General features: G+C 51.8%; 2 protein-coding genes across 3 annotated transcripts in view; one reads left to right on the top strand and one right to left on the bottom strand.

Moving 5' to 3' along the window:
• Positions 1-8120, top strand: part of IL21R (interleukin 21 receptor) — a 48405-nt gene extending 40285 nt beyond the window's left edge. For both annotated transcript variants that reach the window (XM_050773937.1, XM_050773938.1), the window contains exons 5-9: positions 957-1111; positions 2543-2720; positions 3180-3279; positions 4015-4096; positions 6543-8120. In XM_050773937.1, the coding sequence (XP_050629894.1) occupies positions 957-1111; positions 2543-2720; positions 3180-3279; positions 4015-4096; positions 6543-7292 (1265 nt within the window). In that variant the 3' untranslated portion in view covers positions 7293-8120. The remainder of the gene's footprint in view (positions 1-956; positions 1112-2542; positions 2721-3179; positions 3280-4014; positions 4097-6542) is intronic.
• NSMCE1 (NSE1 homolog, SMC5-SMC6 complex component) overlaps positions 1-18205 on the bottom strand; it is a 369302-nt gene that overhangs the window by 218784 nt on the left and 132313 nt on the right. The window lies entirely within an intron of this gene.

Below are 18205 nucleotides of genomic sequence, written 5' to 3'. Positions count from 1 at the left end.
GTGAGATCCTGTCTCTAGGGGGAAAAACCCTTGGAGATTTCACACGATAATTCCAAGGGTCTCCCGTTTCCCATTCTGCACCTCATATTGAAACTTGCCCTTCTGTACATAGAAAGCAGGGTTTCAGATTTCATGTGTATGTGTGCATGTGTGTGTGCATGCACGTGTGTGCACGTGTGCATGTGTGTGCATGCACATGTGTGTGCGTGTGTGTTGCAAGTGTGGGCATGCGTGTGGGTGTGCATGTGCACGTGCGTATGCGTGTGCATGTGTGTTTCCCTAGAAAACTTAAAAAAGCTGACCACCCTGTGCTGCTGGAGCCATTCACTTTTAACTCTTTTATTTCTTTTTTCTTTCTTTCTTTCTTTCTTTCTTTCTTTTTTTTTTTGAGATGGAGTCTCTCTGTGTAGCCCAGGCTGGAGTGCAGTGGCGTGATCTCGGCTCACGGCAAGCTCCGCCTCCCGGGTTCACGCCATTCTCCTGCCTCAGCCTCCTGAGTAGCTGGGACTACAGGCGCCGCCACCACGCCCGGCTAATTTTTGTATTTTCAGTAGAGACGAGGTTTCACCGTGTTAGCCAGGATGGTCTCGATCTCCTGACCTCGTGATCTACCCACCTCGGCCTCCCAAAGTGCTGGGATTACAGGCTTGAGCCACTGTGCCCGGCCCGACTCTTTTATTTCTTCACAGTCCCTAAAGCTGCTTCATCCCTCTCTGTGACCTGCCCGCCCCTGAGTTTGCAACCCTAATCTCTCAGGTCCCAGATGGATAAACTGAAGCCCAGAGTCGGTAGTACTTTGCCCAAAGTCACTCAGGGTTGTTTGTCTTCATCTCATCCATGATGGGTGAGGCACGGTGGCCGGGGTGGGGGCAGGCAGGACTCCTTCCCATCATCAAATCCTTTTCACCTACAGCAAAATCTCACCCCATTTTCTTTTCCTGGGTTTTCCCACCAAGTCAAGCCGGCTCCCCCTTTCAACGTGACTGTGACCTTCTCAGGACAGTATAATATCTCCTGGCGCTCAGATTATGAAGACCCTGCTTTCTACATGCTGAAGGGCAAGCTTCAGTATGAGCTGCAGTACAGAAACCGGGGAGACCCCTGGGCTGTGGTGAGGAATGTGGGGATCAGTGCAGCTTTGTGGCGGGGGAGGGGAGAGGAGGGAGTGCAAGGGCATCCGGGTGGGAGAGATGGGCGAGTATCATCATTCATGGCCAAGAACAGAGACCAAGGATGCGAGCATTCCCTTACAGCAGTCCCTCCTCCTCCCCTCACTTCTCCCCAAGGTAGGAGACCCCTGAATAATCTGTCTTGCCCAAACCTGTCTCCTTGGCTGTCAGCATGCCAAAGAGATTGTCCCTTCCCCAGACTCCACCCCAGGTCTAGTGTAGTCACAATAGAAGAAGTTTCAGAAACGGGGCAATCTGGAAGCTTCCCAATTGCTTAGAATGGCCATAGTTGGAGAGTTTCAAAAGTATCAATGATTAAGAAGGTCCAGCCAGATGCAGTGGCTCACGCCTGTAATCCCAGCAATTTGGAAGGCTGAGGCGGGTGGATCTCTTGAGGTCAGGAGTTCGCGACCAGCCTGGGCAACATGGTGAAACTCCATTTCTACTAAAAATACAAAAATTATCCAGGCATGGTGACATGTACCTGTAACCCCAGCTACTCTGGAGGCTTAGGCAGGAGAATCGCTTGAATCCAGGAAGCGGAGGTTGCAGTGAGCTGGGATCACGCCATTGCACTCTAGCCTGGGCAACAGAGCAAGACTCGATCTCAAAAAAAAAAAAAAAAAAAAATGTCCAGTGTTAGAGGCCCATTGTTTCAAACATGAAGGCTTTGAGAGATGTCCTTCCAGCCCACTATTTAGAATAGTCACAGGTGAGACCCTGTCTCTAAAAAATAAAAATAGTAATAATGATAGAACAGTCACAGCTGAAGAGTCCTAGAATTGTCCATCCTTTGGAATGGCCCCAGCTGGAGATGGCCATGAGTGCCATACTTTAGAAAGTCCCCAGTGGAAGACTTCCAGAGGTATCCACTGCTAAGATGTCTATAGTTAAAAGAGTTCCAGAAACGCCCACTATTAGGAATGTCAGTATGTCAACTCTTGGAATTCTTCAACAGTTGAGGACATTCTCAACTGATGTACTGAGACTTATATCGATACATCAGTTGAGAATGTCCTCAACTGTTGAAGAATTCCAAAAGTATGCATTGCCTGGAGTGCTGTCAGACCATTCCCACTCCTGAGGTATGCCCAGTCCTGCAGGGAGAGTCCACTGCCAGGATTGTGAGTGGCTGAATTGGATCAAAGAGAAATCAAACAGAGCATCCTATCACATGCAAGGGCCAGGCAGTGCTGGCAAGTCTGTGCTCCCCATGCCTGAGTCCAGCTACTCAGGCATAGGCTTGATTCTTGTGGGAAGAGAAGAGACACTCAGGCCCTTTGATGGAAGCTGGGAAAAGAGGTGGCTCTGCTGGAGGCGGGGGCTGGCCTGGTTTAACCCTGACCTGGTGCATCCTTTCCTTGTACTGGCAGAGTCCGAGGAGAAGGCTGATCTCAGTGGACTCAAGAAGTGTCTCCCTCCTCCCCCTGGAGTTCCGCAAAGACTCGAGCTATGAGCTGCAGGTGCGGGCAGGGCCCATGCCTGGCTCTTCCTACCAGGGGACCTGGAGTGAGTGGAGTGATCCGGTCATCTTTCAGACCCAGTCAGAGGGTAGGTGTGAAGCTGGGATGGACACCCCACTCCTGGTACAAAATCTTGTCCTGGTCTAGCCACCCTAAGCCCTGAGCTTCCTGGCACAGCTAGGAGGTATTCAGTTGTTCATCCTCAGATGTAGCCCTTCAATGACATTTCTAGAGCTCCTCCTGGCCAGGCCCTGTGTTGGGTGCTAGCTGCTTCTTCTGTTAGGCATTTGATCCTCCTAACTCTGAAGTGGGAATCAGCCCTGTTTTTCAGATGAGATAACTGAGGCTCAGATAAATGAAGTTACTTGCCTGGGGTGAGGAATGAGAACAAGATTTGAACCCAGATCCATCTTACTTCAAGACACTAGAAGTAGCAGCCTCTCCCACCCCCTTCTACTCTACCCCAGACCCATTTCCCACCATGCCTACCCCATGTGGCCTCTGGTAGAGTTGGTGCCATTTAACCCTTTCTTTGCTTCCTTCCCAGAGTTAAAGGAAGGCTGGAACCCTCACCTGCTGCTTCTCCTCCTGCTTGTCATAGTCTTCATTCCTGCCTTCTGGAGCCTGAAGACCCACCCAATGTGGAGGTGAGGCCAGGGGATCAGGAAGGCAGGAAGGTGGTCGGCATGGGCCACTGCCCATCTATGACCCACCCAGGGTTGGAGAACATGCCTGTCAGCATGGTAACAATGACGACGGTGGAATAATAACCAACTCACAGCCACTGTGTGCTGGACACTGTGGAGGGCACTCCCTTCACCCCCATGGCAGCCCTATGAGCATGAGACACTTCAGTTGCCCATATTTTATAAATGAGGAAACTGAGGCATGGAAAGGTCAAGGAATTTGTCCAAAGTCACACAGCTCCGAAGTGGAGAAATTGGGATTGAAACTCTGTCCTTAAACAGAGACCTCAGCTGTGGTCTTGTCCAGTGGGTTTTAAGTTTTGAGGCTCAAGGGGCATCAGGGGCCACTAGGTGGTGGTGAAGAGGTGGCTGTAATACTCCACACCTCTGCAATGGCCTCTGTGCGCACCCCTGGATGCCGATGAAGAAGTTGAAGCTTAGAAGGGGCAACATTTGCCCAGCACACAACAGGCATCCAAGAACATAATCTAAATATCCCTTCAGGAGCCTGCGATGGAGACTCACTGCTCCCATTTTACAGATGGGGAAACCAAGCCCCAGGGAAGGAGGGAGGCGCCTGGGCTGTGTCTTGTGATGCTTGGAAGTTCCTGTAGGATGAAGCTGGGGAGCATCCGAATGGGAGGCCAGGCTGCCATCTGGTGATGTCAGGGTCCTCACCCCTCTCTGCCCCCTCAGGCTATGGAAGAAGATATGGGCCGTCCCCAGCCCCGAGCAGTTCTTCGTGCCCCTGTACAAGGGCTGCAGCGGAGACTTCAAGGTGAGCTCCCCACCCTGTGACGAGCTCTTCTGAGCCCCTCCTCCTCTTCAGGAGCCTCACCTCTCCTCACTCCAGGCTCCCCAGCCTTACCCCACAGGCCTAGAGCATCCAGGTCTCAGCCATGCCACAAGCCAGGCCTCAATTTCCCAACGTGCAAAGTGTAGACATTCTTGTAGTGCAGAATTGGCAGAAGAATTAAACAAGATTTGACCAGGTGTAGTGGCTCACGTCTGCAATCCCAACAGTTTGGGAGGCCAAAGCAGGTGGACTGTTTGAGGCCAGGAGCTCCAGAACAGCCTGGGCAACACAGGGAGACCCCCACCACCACTCCACCTCCCCGTCTCTACCAAAACTTTTAAAATCATTCAAGCGAGGTGGTGCACGCCTGTAGTCCCAGCTACTCAGGAGGCTGAGGCAGGAGAATCGTTCACAGGCTGCAGTGAGCTATGATCACACCACTGCACTCCAGCCTGGCCAACAGACAGAGACCCTATCTAAAAAAAAAAAAAATCAAAAAGAAAGAGTAAACAAAATAATGCAGAATTGACCCAGCCCAAGGAGCCAGACTGGGAGAGGGGGTGAGGCTGGTGGTCTTTTGAGTCACAGATTGCCCCCGTGGTCCTTTCTTAGGTGCCCTTAACCTGGGTTGGAGAGGGAGTGGGTTCTGGGAAGGGTCTGGCCCCAACGTTCGCCAAGCCTCCAACTCGCCACCTCCCGCCAGCACCCACAGGTTGTCTGTGCCCATTTACAGCCCTGTCACCCACCCTGCAGCAGTGGGAGGGGCTGCCACAGAGAGGATGTGGTGAAAGAGGTGGGAGGGGCAGCCCCACCTGCTGCAGCTGAGCCTGAAAGTCAGACAGTGCAGACCTAGAGCATTGATTGAGCTCCTGCTGTCTGCCTGGCGCTGCGCTGGACACCCTTCCTGCCTCACTCATTCTCATATTCACAGCAGCCCCTGCGGAGCGGATGTTCTACTGCCCCCAGGGCACCCACGAGGAGGCCAAAGCTCAGAGTGGGCAGAGAGGAACCTGGACTCTCACCCACATAAGACCCACCCTTTCCTCTTCCCTAAAGCTTAAATATCACATTTATTTTGGGTTGATTTTTACCAATACTCCTATAGCACTTGCCATATACCAGGCAGTCCCCTAGGAGCATCACAAACAGTGACTCATTTAACTCTCACGATGACTCTATGGATGGGTGCTATTATTAGGTCCATTTTACAGATGAGGAAACTGAGGCACCGAGAGGGTAAGTAATTGGCTTAAGGGCACACAGCTGAGAAGTGACTTTAAATCAGTGGTGGTAGTCACATCACAGTTCTGAGATGAGTTTTTGAGGAAGATGAGCTCAAAACAGGGAGATTCCCATTCTCTGGGATTTTCCTTGCCAATTGCATGAGGATTCTGGTGTCATGAGTGGGAGTCTGGACAGGGAAGGGAAGGGGAGGGTCCTTCAAGTTTAAGGGCCACCGCCTCAGCCAGCATCACTCACATCCTTTATCCTCAAAGTATACAAAGGCCTTTCCAAGTGGCTTTTCACTGATCCACTCCACTCATTCATTTTATTAATAGACATTTATTGAGCACCTACTGTGTGCTAGGTACTGGGGCTACAACCATGGACAGAAGAGACAAGACTTATGCCCAGGGGCCAAGTTTCTGTCTGGTGGTGACACATAAACCAGGAGAGTGCTAGGTTTCAAGAAGCATCAAGGAGGAGGGAAAGCAGGAGATGGCTCAGGGGTACCTCAGACATCAGGCCCTCCTGCCCCCATGTCTCCTTGACTCAGGAATCTTGGCCCCTGCTTGGGCTATGGGACCACCAGTTGGCTGAGTGATCACACTACTAAGGGTAGCAACTCCCTTCTACAAGTAGGGAAACTGAGGCGCAGAGTAGGAAGGGGACACCAGTGGGGCCCCCACTAGGGTCGGAGCACATCACGGTCCTGATTCCTCACTCTCTCTCTCTGTCTCTCAGTGTCTTTGTCTATCTTCACGTCTCTGTCTTTCTCTCGATGTCTCTTTGTCTTGTCTCTGTGTCTGTGTCTGTCTTTCTGTCTGTTTAAACCCTCACCTTGGCTGGGCGCGGTGGCTCACACCTATAATCCCAGCACTTTCGGAGGCTGAGGCGGGTGGATCACCTGAAAGCAGGAGTTCAAGACCAGTCTGGCCAACATGGTGAAACCCCATCTCTATTAAAAATACAAAAATTAGCCGGGTGTGGTGACAGGCGCCTGTAGTCCCAGCTACTTGGGAGGTTTAGGCAGGAGAATCACTTGAACCTGGGAGGCAGAGGTTGCAGTGAGCCGAGATGGTACCACTGCACTCCAACCTGGGCGACAGAGCCAAATTGTCTCAAAAGAATAAAAGTAAAAAAATAAATAAACCCTCACCTTACCCTCATCCTGTGCTAAGACTCTCTCTCTTTTTCTCTTTCACAGAAGTGGGTCGGTGCTCCCTTCACTGGCTCCAGGCTGGAGTTGGGACCCTGGAGCCCAGAAGTGCCCTCAGCCCTGGAGGTGTACAGCTGCCACCCACCACAGAGCCCCGCCAAGAGGCTGCAGCTCACGGAGCTACAAGAACCAACAGAGCTGGTGGAGTCTGACGGTGTGTCCAAGCCCAGCTTCTGGGCGACGGCCCAGAACTCAGGAGGCTCAGCTTACAGTGAGGAGAGGGACCGGCCGTACGGCGTGGTGTCCATCGATACAGTGACTGTGCTAGATGCAGAGGGGCCATGCACCTGGCCCTGCAGCTGTGAGGATGACGGCTACCCAGCCCTGGACCTGGACGCTGGCCTGGAGCCCAGCCCAGGCCTAGAGGATCCACTCTTGGGCGCGGGAACCACAGTCCTCTCCTGTGGCTGTGTCTCAGCTGGCAGCCCTGGGCTAGGAGGACCCCTGGGAAGCCTCCTGGACAGACTAAAGCCACCCCTTGCAGATGGGGAGGACTGGGCTGGGGGACTGCCCTGGGGTGGCCGGTCGCCCGGAGGGGTCTCAGAGAGTGAGGCGGGCTCACCCCCGGCTGGCCTGGATATGGACACGTTTGACAGTGGCTTCGTGGGCTCTGACTGCAGCAGCCCTGTGGAGTGTGACTTCACCACCCCTGGGGACGAAGGGCCCCCCCGGAGCTACCTCCGCCAGTGGGTGGTCATTCCCCCACCACTTTCGAGCCCTGGACCCCAGGCCAGCTAGTGCGGCTGACTGGCTGTCCAGAGCTGGCCAGGCCACTGGGCCCTGAGCCAGAGACAAGGCCACTTGAGCTATGATGTGAAGACACATGTAGCCTTTGGTCTCCTGGATGGGCCTTTGAGCCTGATGTTTACAGTGTGTGTGTGTGTGTGTGTGCATATGCGTGTGTGTGTGCATATGCGTGTGTGTGTGTGCATATGCGTGTGTGTGTGTGCATATGCGTGCGTGTGTGTGTGTCTTAGGTGCGCAGTGGCACGTCCACCTGTGTGTGTGATTGCATGTGCCTGTGGGCCTGGAATAATGCCTGTGGTACTCCATACATTCACCTGCCCTGTACATATCTGGGCCCACGGAGCTCACCCATGTGCACGAGTGTGCACAGAAAACATGTCTGTGGTCAACAGATGACAACAGTCATCTTCCCTTCTAGGGTCTTGTGTTGCAAGCTGGTCCACAGTACCTCCGGGGCTTTGTGGGATCAGGGCATTGTGTGACAGAGGCCGAGTCCAGCCCTCCAGCTTCTGCCTCCAGGAGCTGCAAGAAGTCCACGTTGTTCCTTATCACCTGCCAGCAGGAAGGGAAAGGGGATGGAGTGAGCCCACAGTGACCCCGGGAATGGGAAGATTTTGGGTGGCCCATGGATGAAGGTCTGAATACCGACTCTGATACCTTCTGGCTGTGCTACCTGAGCCAAGTCGCCACCCCTCTCTGGTCTAGAGTTTCCTTGTCCGGACAATGGGAAAGGCATGACCCACCTGGGGGAAATTGGCAATGTCACCCATGTACAGTACACAGCCCAGAGCAGACCCTCAATAAACGTCAGCTTCCTTCCTTCTGTGGCCAGAGCCGAGGCGGGCGGGGGTGAGAACATCAATCGTCAGTGACAGCCTGGGTGCCCGAGGGGCCATCCCACTTGCAGAGGGCCACTCAGGGGATTTCCAGGCTTAAAATCAGTCTGTTTCATCTCGTGGAAACAGCTCCCCACCAACCAAGATTTCTTTTTCTAACTTCTGCTACTAAGTTTTAAAAAATTCCCTTTACGCGCTCAAGAGATATTTGTTAAACACCAATTACATAGCAGGCCAAGGCTCATGGGACCCTTCCCCCGTGGCATTCATGGAGGGAGGGTGCAGGCCAGAACCATGCAGTGTGCTCCAGCCACACGTCCTGCTGGTTCAGTCCTGCATCTTACTTGTTCATTCTGGATAACTGAAGGGAGGTCAAGTTTTTTGTCATTGATTTGTCAGAGAACCTGTTGAAGTGTTAATTAAGAAGCTAAGAAAATACTTCTTAGCAACATTTTCTTTTTCTTTTCTTTTTCTTTTGAGACAGAGTCTCACTCTTGTCGCCCAGGCTGGAGTGCAGTGGTGCACTCTCGGCTCACTGGAAACTCTGTCTCCCCGGTTCAAGCGATTCTCCTTCGTCAGCCCCCGGGTAGCTGGAATTACAGGCACCCACCACTACACCTGGCTAATTTTTGTATTTTTAACAGAGCTGGGGCCACCCTGGCCCGGCCCCGTCTTCCCCAAAGGTCAGACTGCAGGCTGCAGGGCCGCGCTGGAGGAGCCGGCTCTGGCTCTCTCATGCTTTTGGAGCAGGGTTGCGTTGGAAGTCAGCAGAAGTCGGTCCTGCTGAAGGCTCCTTCATTTCTCATCTGTGAAATGGGGTGGTTGGGAGAGGTAGCTGAGAGAATGCATGAGAGTCCTTGGTGCCTGGCAGGAGGCTGGGAGGTTTTAGAACACTGATGGTTATAAGAGTGGGACTGCGAGCCTGGGATCCAGGGGTGTGAGACTTGGATGGGAGCCCAAGAGTAGAAGCACAGCTTCTGCACGGTGGGGGCAGCCCTCAGCACCCCCTGCACCTGCACCCTAGGGACTCTTGGGTCCAGATGTGCTGTGGTTTTCACACCTTCTTGGGGGCAACAGGTTCCAGGAGCCACCTGCAGGTGTCACCTGAGCCCCAGGCTCCCAGGAAACCAGCGCAGCTCTCCTGCACCCAGAGCTTGCTGGGTGGGGGAGGGGAACACAGATGGCTGAGGAGGGCCTGACTGAGGCCAGACTGGGGGGCTCTGGACTGGGGCAGACGAGGTTTCTCAGGATCCCACCTTTGAAGGGAACTCAGTCCATAAACACAGAGGAGCAAAGTTGGAGGCCAGGCGCAGTGGCTCACACCTGTGATCCCAGCACTTTGGGAGGCCAAGGCAGGTGGATCACTTGAGGCCAGGAGTCCAAGACCAGCCTGGGCAACATAGCAAGGCCCCATCTCTACAAAAATTATTATTTTTTAAAAAAATTAGCCGGGCGTGGTGGTGCTTGCCTGTAGTCCCAGCTGCTCAGAACGCTAAGGTGGGAGGATCGCTGGAGCCCAGGAGTTTGAGGCTGCAGTGAGCTGTGTGATTGCACCGTTGCACTCCAGCCTGGGTCACAGATCAAGACCCTGTCTCTTAAAAATAAAAGTTGGAGACGAGAGCTGGCTCATCACCTGAAAGGACGGATTAGTAGGTAGGAGGGTGGGTGGAGGATGGTTGAATGTGTGGATGGATAGGAGGATGGTATTAAGTTGGTGCAAAAGTCTTTGCTATTACTCTTAATGGCTTTAATAAAGAACTTGAAGGAAGAACGGTTGGTTGGATAGACAGAGATAAACGCATACTGGAAACAAAGTAAAGATAAAACACAAGTCATACCAGGCCAGCAACTCTGTCTATTTTGTTCACTTTGTCTATGTCTTATTTGTTCATCCTGGATAACTGAAGGGAGGTCAAGTTTTTGTGATTGATTTGTCAGAGAACCTGTTGAAGTGTGAATTAAGAAGCTAAGAAAATACTTCTTAGCAACATTTTCTTTTTCTTTTTTTTTTCTTTTGAGACAGAGCCTCACTCTTGTCGCCCAGGCTGGAGTGCAGTGGTGCAATCTCGGCTCACTGCAAACTCTGTCTCCCCGGTTCAAGCGATTCTCCTTCTTTAGTCTCAGCCTGGCACATAGTTGGCACTCAATAAAGCCTGATTTGTAGCATTTGCTTATTTCCATGGTGTAATTTAATGCTCCTGATTTGAGTCTAAACACAGAGTTGGGAAGAGATATGCACAGTCCGCTCTCTTGGCTGGTATGAGTGAGGCCCAGCTCACTTACCGATGGTAGCCCAAAGAGAACATCAAGAGGAGCAGGGGGCTTCAGGGAGGAGGTGGTGTTGGTTGGACTTTGAAAAATGAATAGGAGGCTGGGAGTGGTGGCTCATGACTGTAATCCTAGCACTTTGGGAGGCCGAGGTGGGCAGACCATTTGAGGTCAGGAGTTCGACACCAGCCTGGGCAACATGGTGAAACCCAGTCTCTACTAAAAATACAAAAATTAGCTGGGTGTGGTGGTGCATGCCTGTAATCCCAGATACTCAGGAGGCTGAGGCAGGAGAATCTGGAAGACGGAGGTTGCAGCGAGCAGAGATTGCACCACTGTACTCCAGCCTGGGTGACAGAGTGAGACTACATCTCAAAAAAAAAAAAAAAAAAAAAAAAAAAAAAAGAAAAGAAAAAAGAAAAATGAATAGGAGTTTTAGATGTACCAGCTAGTTGGGGCAGAGGGAAGAGCTTGGACAAAGGCCTGGAGGTATGACCAAGGGTCAGGAGCAAGAAGGACGGGGGTGGCTCCTTGCCCTCCAAAGACCAGGCCAGAATTGCTGACAAGCCTCACTTAAGAGGAAGGGGGACCAATAGCAACATCACTTTGCCAGCTGCCGCATTCCTCACCTTGCAAGCTCTGAGGGGCAGAGTCATCCATTTGACAGATGAAATGAAGGCACACCTCAGGCTGGTCACCTGCCTGAGGTCACACACTGAATGAGTGGTCAGAGTTGGAACCAGAACTCTGGGCTCCTGATGCCAATTTCAGCTCTTTTTCACCTTGCCCTGCTGGAAAGTACCTAGATGAAGAGGTGAGGAAGGTTTAGCAGACCCCTGTGGGTGCCTGTTGCATCTGCCTGTGCAGAAGTTTGGAGATGTGGCCGACCCCAGATCTGCGAGTGGCTACGTGACCCAGGCCTGCCCAATAGGACATTTCTTCCCCCTGGCAACAGTACAGTTTAAGGACAGACATACCCTAGCTGGTCCATACTCTCTTTCTGCTTGGATTACTAAGCTGTAAGGAGGGTACTGGGAGGGGCAGCTAGAAACACACAAGAAAGCAGAGCTGAGAGATGGAGACATAGTCTCAGTAATAGCTCTTGAGATCCTGGATCCAGCCATGCCTGAAACCATGTTTCTCCTGGACTGTTTAGATACATGAGTATGTAAGTCATTACGCTATTCACCAAATATTTCCAGCTTTTGGCCTTCGGGGCACATGGCAGGGTTGTACCTCCTGACCCTCTGTAGCCAGATGGGGCCATGTGACTGGCTGGGACTGGGCAGTTGTGAGCAGAAGTGATAAGTCTCACTTCTGGGCAGAGCATTTTTCAGATGGCTGCCACTCCCCCTAGGGGGTTTTTCCTCGCTGTCACAGAGACGGATGATGATGGTGACTGCTCCATCTGCCTGGGCACCTGGGCCCTTGAGTGAGGAGATACAGACTGAAGTTTCAGTTCACCTGTGATAGACAAGTGTCGTGAGCAAGAAATCAATCCTTTGTTGTTCTAAGATGGGGTTGTTTCCTACCACAGCGTAATCCTGCCTACCCTAGTTGAATCAGTGAGTTGATAAGTTTCCTTTTTATGCTTAAGCTGGTTTGAGGTGGGTTTCTGTCCCTTGCAGCAGAAAGTGCTCTAGCATTATTCTGATATTATCCCCACAGTAAGGACTCTGCTTCCAATCTAAGGAAGGACCCTGTATTAGTCCTTGTGTCACTATAAAGAACTACCAGGCTGGGCTGGGATCACGCCTATAATCCCACCACTTTGGGAGGCCGAGGCAGGCGGATTCCTTGAGGCCAGGAGTTCAAGACCAGCCTGGCCAACATGGCAAAACTCCGTCTCTACTAAAAATACAAAAATTAGTCCGGCATGGTGGCACATGCCTGTAATTCCAGCTACTCAGGAGGCTGAGACACGAGGATCGCTTGAATCTGGGAGGCAGAGGTTGCAGTGAGCTGAGATGGTGCCACTGCACTCCAATGTGAGTGACAGAGAGATCCTGTCTCAAAAAATAAAAGTAAAAAAGAGAAATATCAGGGACTAGGTAATTTACAAAGAAGCTTAATTGGCTCACAGTTCTGCAGGCTGTGCAGGAAGCATGGCACCAGCATTTATTCTGGGTGAGGCCTCAGGCAGCTTCCAATCATAGCGGAAGGTGAAGGGGGAGCCTGTGTGTCACCTGGCAAGATCTGGAGGAAGACAGCAAAGTGGGAGGTCCCAGACTCTTTTAAACAACCAGATCGCCGGGCATGGTGGCTCACGTGTGTAATCCCAGCACTTTGGGAGGCCGAGGTGGGCGGATCACCTGAGGTCAGGAGATTGAGACCAGCCTGAGCAATATGGTGAAACCCCATCGCTACTAAAAAAAAATACAAAAATCAGCCGGGCTTGGTGGTGTGTGCCTGTAGTCCCAGCTGCTTGGGAGGCTGAGACAGGACAATTGCTTGAACCCAGGAGGCAGAGGTTACAGTGAGCCGAGTTCCCACCACTGAACTCCAGCCTGGGCAACACAGCAAGACTTCGTCTCAAAAAAACCCAGATCTCCCATGAAGTGACTGAGTGAGAACTCACTCATCACCAAGGGAATGGTGCTAAGCTGTTCAGGATCCAATCACCTCCCCACAGGCCTCACCTCCAACATTGAGAATCACAGTTCAACATGAGATTTGGAGGGGACAAACAGCCAAACCACATCACCCTGTTCAAAGGCCCCAGAAGACCAGGCTCTAGCACCTCTCATGAATGACCTAGGGCAAGTCATTTGCTGTCACCGAGCCTCAGTTTTCTCTTTTATAAAGTAGAGGTTAGGAATAAGTCTCTCGGCTTGCTCTGTGAATGAAAAGAGAGGGTGGAACAATCCCTTATTAGATGTCAGTTGTCTTTTTTTTTTGTTCGTTTGTTTTGTTGTTTGGTTTTTAGACAGAGTCTCACACTGTTACCCAGGCTGCAGTACAATAGCGCAATGTCGGCTCGTTGAAAACTCCACCTCCCAGGTTCAAGCAATTCTCCTGCTTCAGCCTCCTGAGTAGCTGGGATTACAGGCACCTGCCACCGCACTCGGCTAATTTTTGTATTTTTAGTAGAGACGGTGTTTCACCATGTTGGTCAGGCTGGTCTCGTACTCCTGATCTGAAGTGACCCACCCTCCTCAGCCTCCCAAAGTGCTGGGATTGCAGGCGTGAACCACCGCGCCCGGCCAGAGGTGCGCTGTCTTTCTATCATCACCTTGAGCTAGGCTCCAGGTCAGAGGAGAGGGCTGTGGCCCCCGCCCTTCCCAGTCTCCTTCCCAGAGAGTTCATAAATGCTTCCCTCCAGAGGCCTTGAAGCTTTCATTGCTCTCTGCTGGGATTCAAAGAACACATAACCCCAGCTCTCCAACCATCGACAGTTCCTGCAAGATCTCAGTCTGGGATGCTGTCTGGGGGTCCTAGATGCTTTAACGACGGAAGGAGACAGAGGGAAGTGAAGGCCCAGAAAAAGGCAGTGATTTGCCTGGAGTCCATCATGCCCTGCTCCATTCCTGAGCTCCTTTTGGCCCCCCTGCTGGAGGTGAAAGCCCCTTCCTCCCTCCTATCTGGGGATGTTGTTTGCCTCGGTCCGGCTGCTGGCCCCATGGTATGGCACAGCCCTGCACAGCCCGCCCAGCCCCAGGTGCACCGGCAGAACCCAGGAAGGGGACTTCTGGTGGAAGATGGAGCAGTGAGCACATGCACTTCCCCTCCTGGGAGCCCATTCCACTGACAGTAAAGGAAGCAGGCACTTCCTTTAAACTCTCGCCAGGGAAGAACAAGGAGAGGACTCATCTGCCATCAGGAAACACTGACGCATTCATGCAAGATGAGAGGATGGAGTCAAGTGTGCTCGGACGTCACCTTCTCCACGTTGGGTTGGGCCCTTTATTCAAAGTGCAACACCCCACTGCCTGGTTTTGTTTTTTCCATCACACTTATTATATCCTCTTATACATCTGTGTTATTTATCCATCATATTTACTGTCTACCCCACTAGAGCAGGGATCTGTCTCTGCTGGGTCTCAGAGCCTAGAATAGTGCCTGGTAAAGAGCAGGTGTTCAAAAACATTGAATGAGTGAATGAATGAATGAATCAATCAATGGTAGAGCAGTGACTGGCAAAGCAGTATGCAGAGAGGAGGGAACCATCTGCCCCAGACCTAGAAAGGGCATGGAATGAGGTGTGCAGATGAAACAGGGCCGCGTCCTGGGGAGTCTGTAATCAGAGCCAAGAGCCCTTCCTTTATTGCTCAGACCATGGGGCAATCATAGGTCTTCCCCCTGTGTCTAAAGGTGACAAATGTGAAGGTTTTTCTTTCAAAAATCGATGGCCCCAGGCCAGGCACAGTGGCTCACGCCTGTAATCCCAGCACTTTGGGAGGCCGAGGTAGATGAATCATCAGAGGTCAGGAGTTCAAGACCTGCCTGGCCAACATGGCGAAACCCCGTCTCTACTAAAAATACAAAAAGTAGCTGGGCATGGTGGTGGGTGCCTGTAGTCCCAGCTACTCTGGAGGCTGAGGCAGGAGAATCACTTGAACCCAGGAGCCGGAGGTTGCAGTGAGCAGAGATCGCACCACTGCACTCCAGCCTGGGCAACAGAGTGAAACCCTGTCTCAAAGAAAAAAAAAATTGATGACCCCAGGTAAGAAACCCTTTCATCCTACTCTTTAGGGAGTCTCCCAGCACAATGCTGGCTCTCCCACCACCCTAAAACAAATCCCATCCCTGGAAGGCAGTGTGATGGGGAGGTCCCCGAGGCTGGCAGACTGGGAATAGCAGCAGATCCGCTTTCCAGCCTCCAGCCCTGTGGACATGATTTTACCTCCTGCGTCTCAGCTTCCTCATCTATGAAATGGGTATACCGATCAGGCAGACGTCTTAGGGCTGTTGTGGCGTCGATTAATGTGTGTAATGTGCCCAGAACAGTGTCTGGCATCTGGCAGGTGCTCAGAAAATCTTGTTGCTAGGATATCATCAATTGTATGGGTAAGTCATGCCCTGCCCCAGTCAGCTCTCACTGGCCTCGCCCTGGTGCCTGTGTGGACCAAGAGCACCAGACATTTGGAAACCAAGACGAAGTAACGGGAAACAGAGACGCTTGGGCGGCTGCTGCCACCTGCTGGTAAGCACTGCAATCTGCAGATGTCGGCTGAAGGCAGTGCCGTCGCGCTCTGCTGTCCAGGGGAAAAGGGACACACGAGTGTATCTGCCTGGCGCTTATACAGGGGACCCTGGACAATCGTCACAGCAGCCCTCTGCGGCAGACAACATGGGCGATGAAGACGGGGTGAAGTGGCAGCGGTTTGTTTAATTCAACAAAGGTTGGCTTCTAGCCTTTGGGTGGATGGGCCTGCGTTGGGCAGTGGAGGTAAGGATGGAGACTCCACACACGCACATACGTGCACACTCACACACACAAATGCCCACACACACATGCATACACAGCATGTATGTGCACAGATACACACATTCGCGACTTCAAAACGTTTGTGGAGCCCGGGTGCGGTGGCTCACACCACCAACATGGAGAAACTCCGTCTCTACTGAAAATACAAAATTAGCCGGACATCGTGGCACATGCCTGTAATCCCAGCGACTCGGAATCTGAGGCAGGAGAGTCGCTTGAACCCAGGAGGCGGAGGTTGCAGTGAGCCGAGATCACGCAGTTGCACTCCTGCCTGGGTGACAAGAGTGAAAACCTGTCTCAAAAAAAAAGAAAAAAAAAGTTGGTGGAAAATGGAATTCAAAGATTAAAAATAAGAGACAAACTTTCTTTCTCAACGTAAGTTCCATCAAGGTCAAGACACTTTGGTGGGTGATGAGACCAGCCACTCAGCCCCTCCCTGAAAAACTGAGGGTCCTGGGAATGTCACCATGGCAATGCCATCTTTTTTACATTATTAACTGAAGAAAGGTGCCCTTTAAAGATTTTTTTTTAAGATTAGGAAACAAAAAGTCAGAAGGAGCCATATCAGGACTGTAAGGTGAGTGCCTCATGATTTCCCATGGAAACGCTTGCAAAATTGCCCTTGTTTGATGAGGAGGGAGCGGGGCATTGCTGTAGTGGAGAAGGACTCTCTGGTGAAGCTTTCCTGGGTGGTTGTCCACTAAAGCTTTGGCTGCTTCCTCAAAACACTCCCATAATAAGGCACGCTGATGCGGATGTGCCAGGGGGTCGCTGAGTTAGCCGTGCTGAGGGCGTGTTTTATGTCACGTAGCATCACAGGCCCGGGCTTCCCAGGGCGTGCACAGACAGATATGGATGGAAATGAGAAGAGGGAAAGTGGGAGGGGCCCTGAAGGGGAGGGGCCTTGAAGGAGAGGGGCCCAGAGGCTTTACCCAGATTTGAAATGTTGTATTTAAGAGAATACATTCATGTATTTGCTTATCTAAGAAAAAGAGAAAAGAATTAACAGTGAGGAGGGCAAGACTGTGGGGTACAGGGAAGCTGGGGACACAAAGCCGTGGTGTCCAGGCCTCGTGCGAGTGCCCATCTGGGCTTTGCGTTCCCTGCCCTCTCTGCAGGAGACCTGGAGCCACCACCTAGCACTGTTGTGTCAGCCGCAAAGGGGCCAGAGAACCATTTTTGCCCCTTCATAGGTTTTGTTTGGTAGTTAGTGCTTAATGTTTCTTCCAAATTTGCATTCCTTCACAGCCTGGGCATACACAGTTGCTATTACTCCCTAGTATTTAACCCAAGGCCCCTTTCCTCTCATTTATTACCTGCCTGGCCCCTGAAGGCATCTCAGCTCACAACTACTGGTCAATGCTGTGGTTTCTGGAGACTTCTGTGCAGAGAGCTGCCTTGGAAGGATGGATGGATGGGTGGATGGGCAGATGGGTGGGTGGATGGATGGATGGATGGACAGATGAATGAATGGATGGGTAGGTGGATGGATGGATGGACAGAGGAATGGGTGGATGGGTAGGTGGGTGGATGGATGGGAAGACGAGTGGATGGGTAGGTGGGTGGATAGATGGGCGAATGGATGGGCGGATGGATGGATCAATGGATGGATGGATGGATGGATGGATGGATGGATTGATGGATGGACAGATGAGTGGATGGATGGGTAGGTGGGTAGATGGATGGGTGGATGGATGGATGGATGGATGGACAAATGAATGGATGGATGGGTAGGTGGACAGTTGGGTGGATGGATGGGCAGATGGATGGACAGATGAATGGATGGGTAGATAGGTAGGTAGATGGATGGATAGATGGGTGGGCAGATGAGGGGCTTCATGATGGGTAGGAGGGAGGGGAAGAAGGAACAGGTCATCCTTGGGCAGAGTGACTGTGGGAATGTGCACTGGTGTTCACAGAAGCCCCATCTCACCATCTGAGAGCAGTCCCCACCATCCCTGTGTCTCATCTTCCAACACACGCCCACTCTCTCCATCATCTGGGAGGCACAGGCGAAGAAGGGAACCTGCCGAACCCGACTATGCACTTGCACCCGGTGCTCTTCAGCTCACCTTGCCTCCCTCGAGGCAGACACTCTTCCCCGTTTTCACACAACAAAACTAAGGCTCTGAAATATGAATGCAGGGGTCGGTTTTTTAGAAACATTTACCGGATTCCCAAACCTTTCTTCCACCACACCACACATTCCCAAACACATTCCCATTTGTACAGCGTTTTATATATGAAGCAGACCACATCCGCTACTCTACTTGATTGCCTCAAAAAATCCCATAGAACACTATTGTTTCTACACTTGAAACTTTAAAGAGAAAAAAAATGGACACTAAGACCTGACCAGGCTTGGCAGTGCA

This window comes from Macaca thibetana, chromosome 20 (assembly GCF_024542745.1).
Source record: "Macaca thibetana thibetana isolate TM-01 chromosome 20, ASM2454274v1, whole genome shotgun sequence".
Taxonomy (NCBI): Eukaryota; Metazoa; Chordata; class Mammalia; order Primates; family Cercopithecidae; genus Macaca; species Macaca thibetana.
The sequence above is the reverse complement of the archived record's forward strand: the minus strand, read 5'-3'. Positions and strand labels throughout refer to the sequence as shown.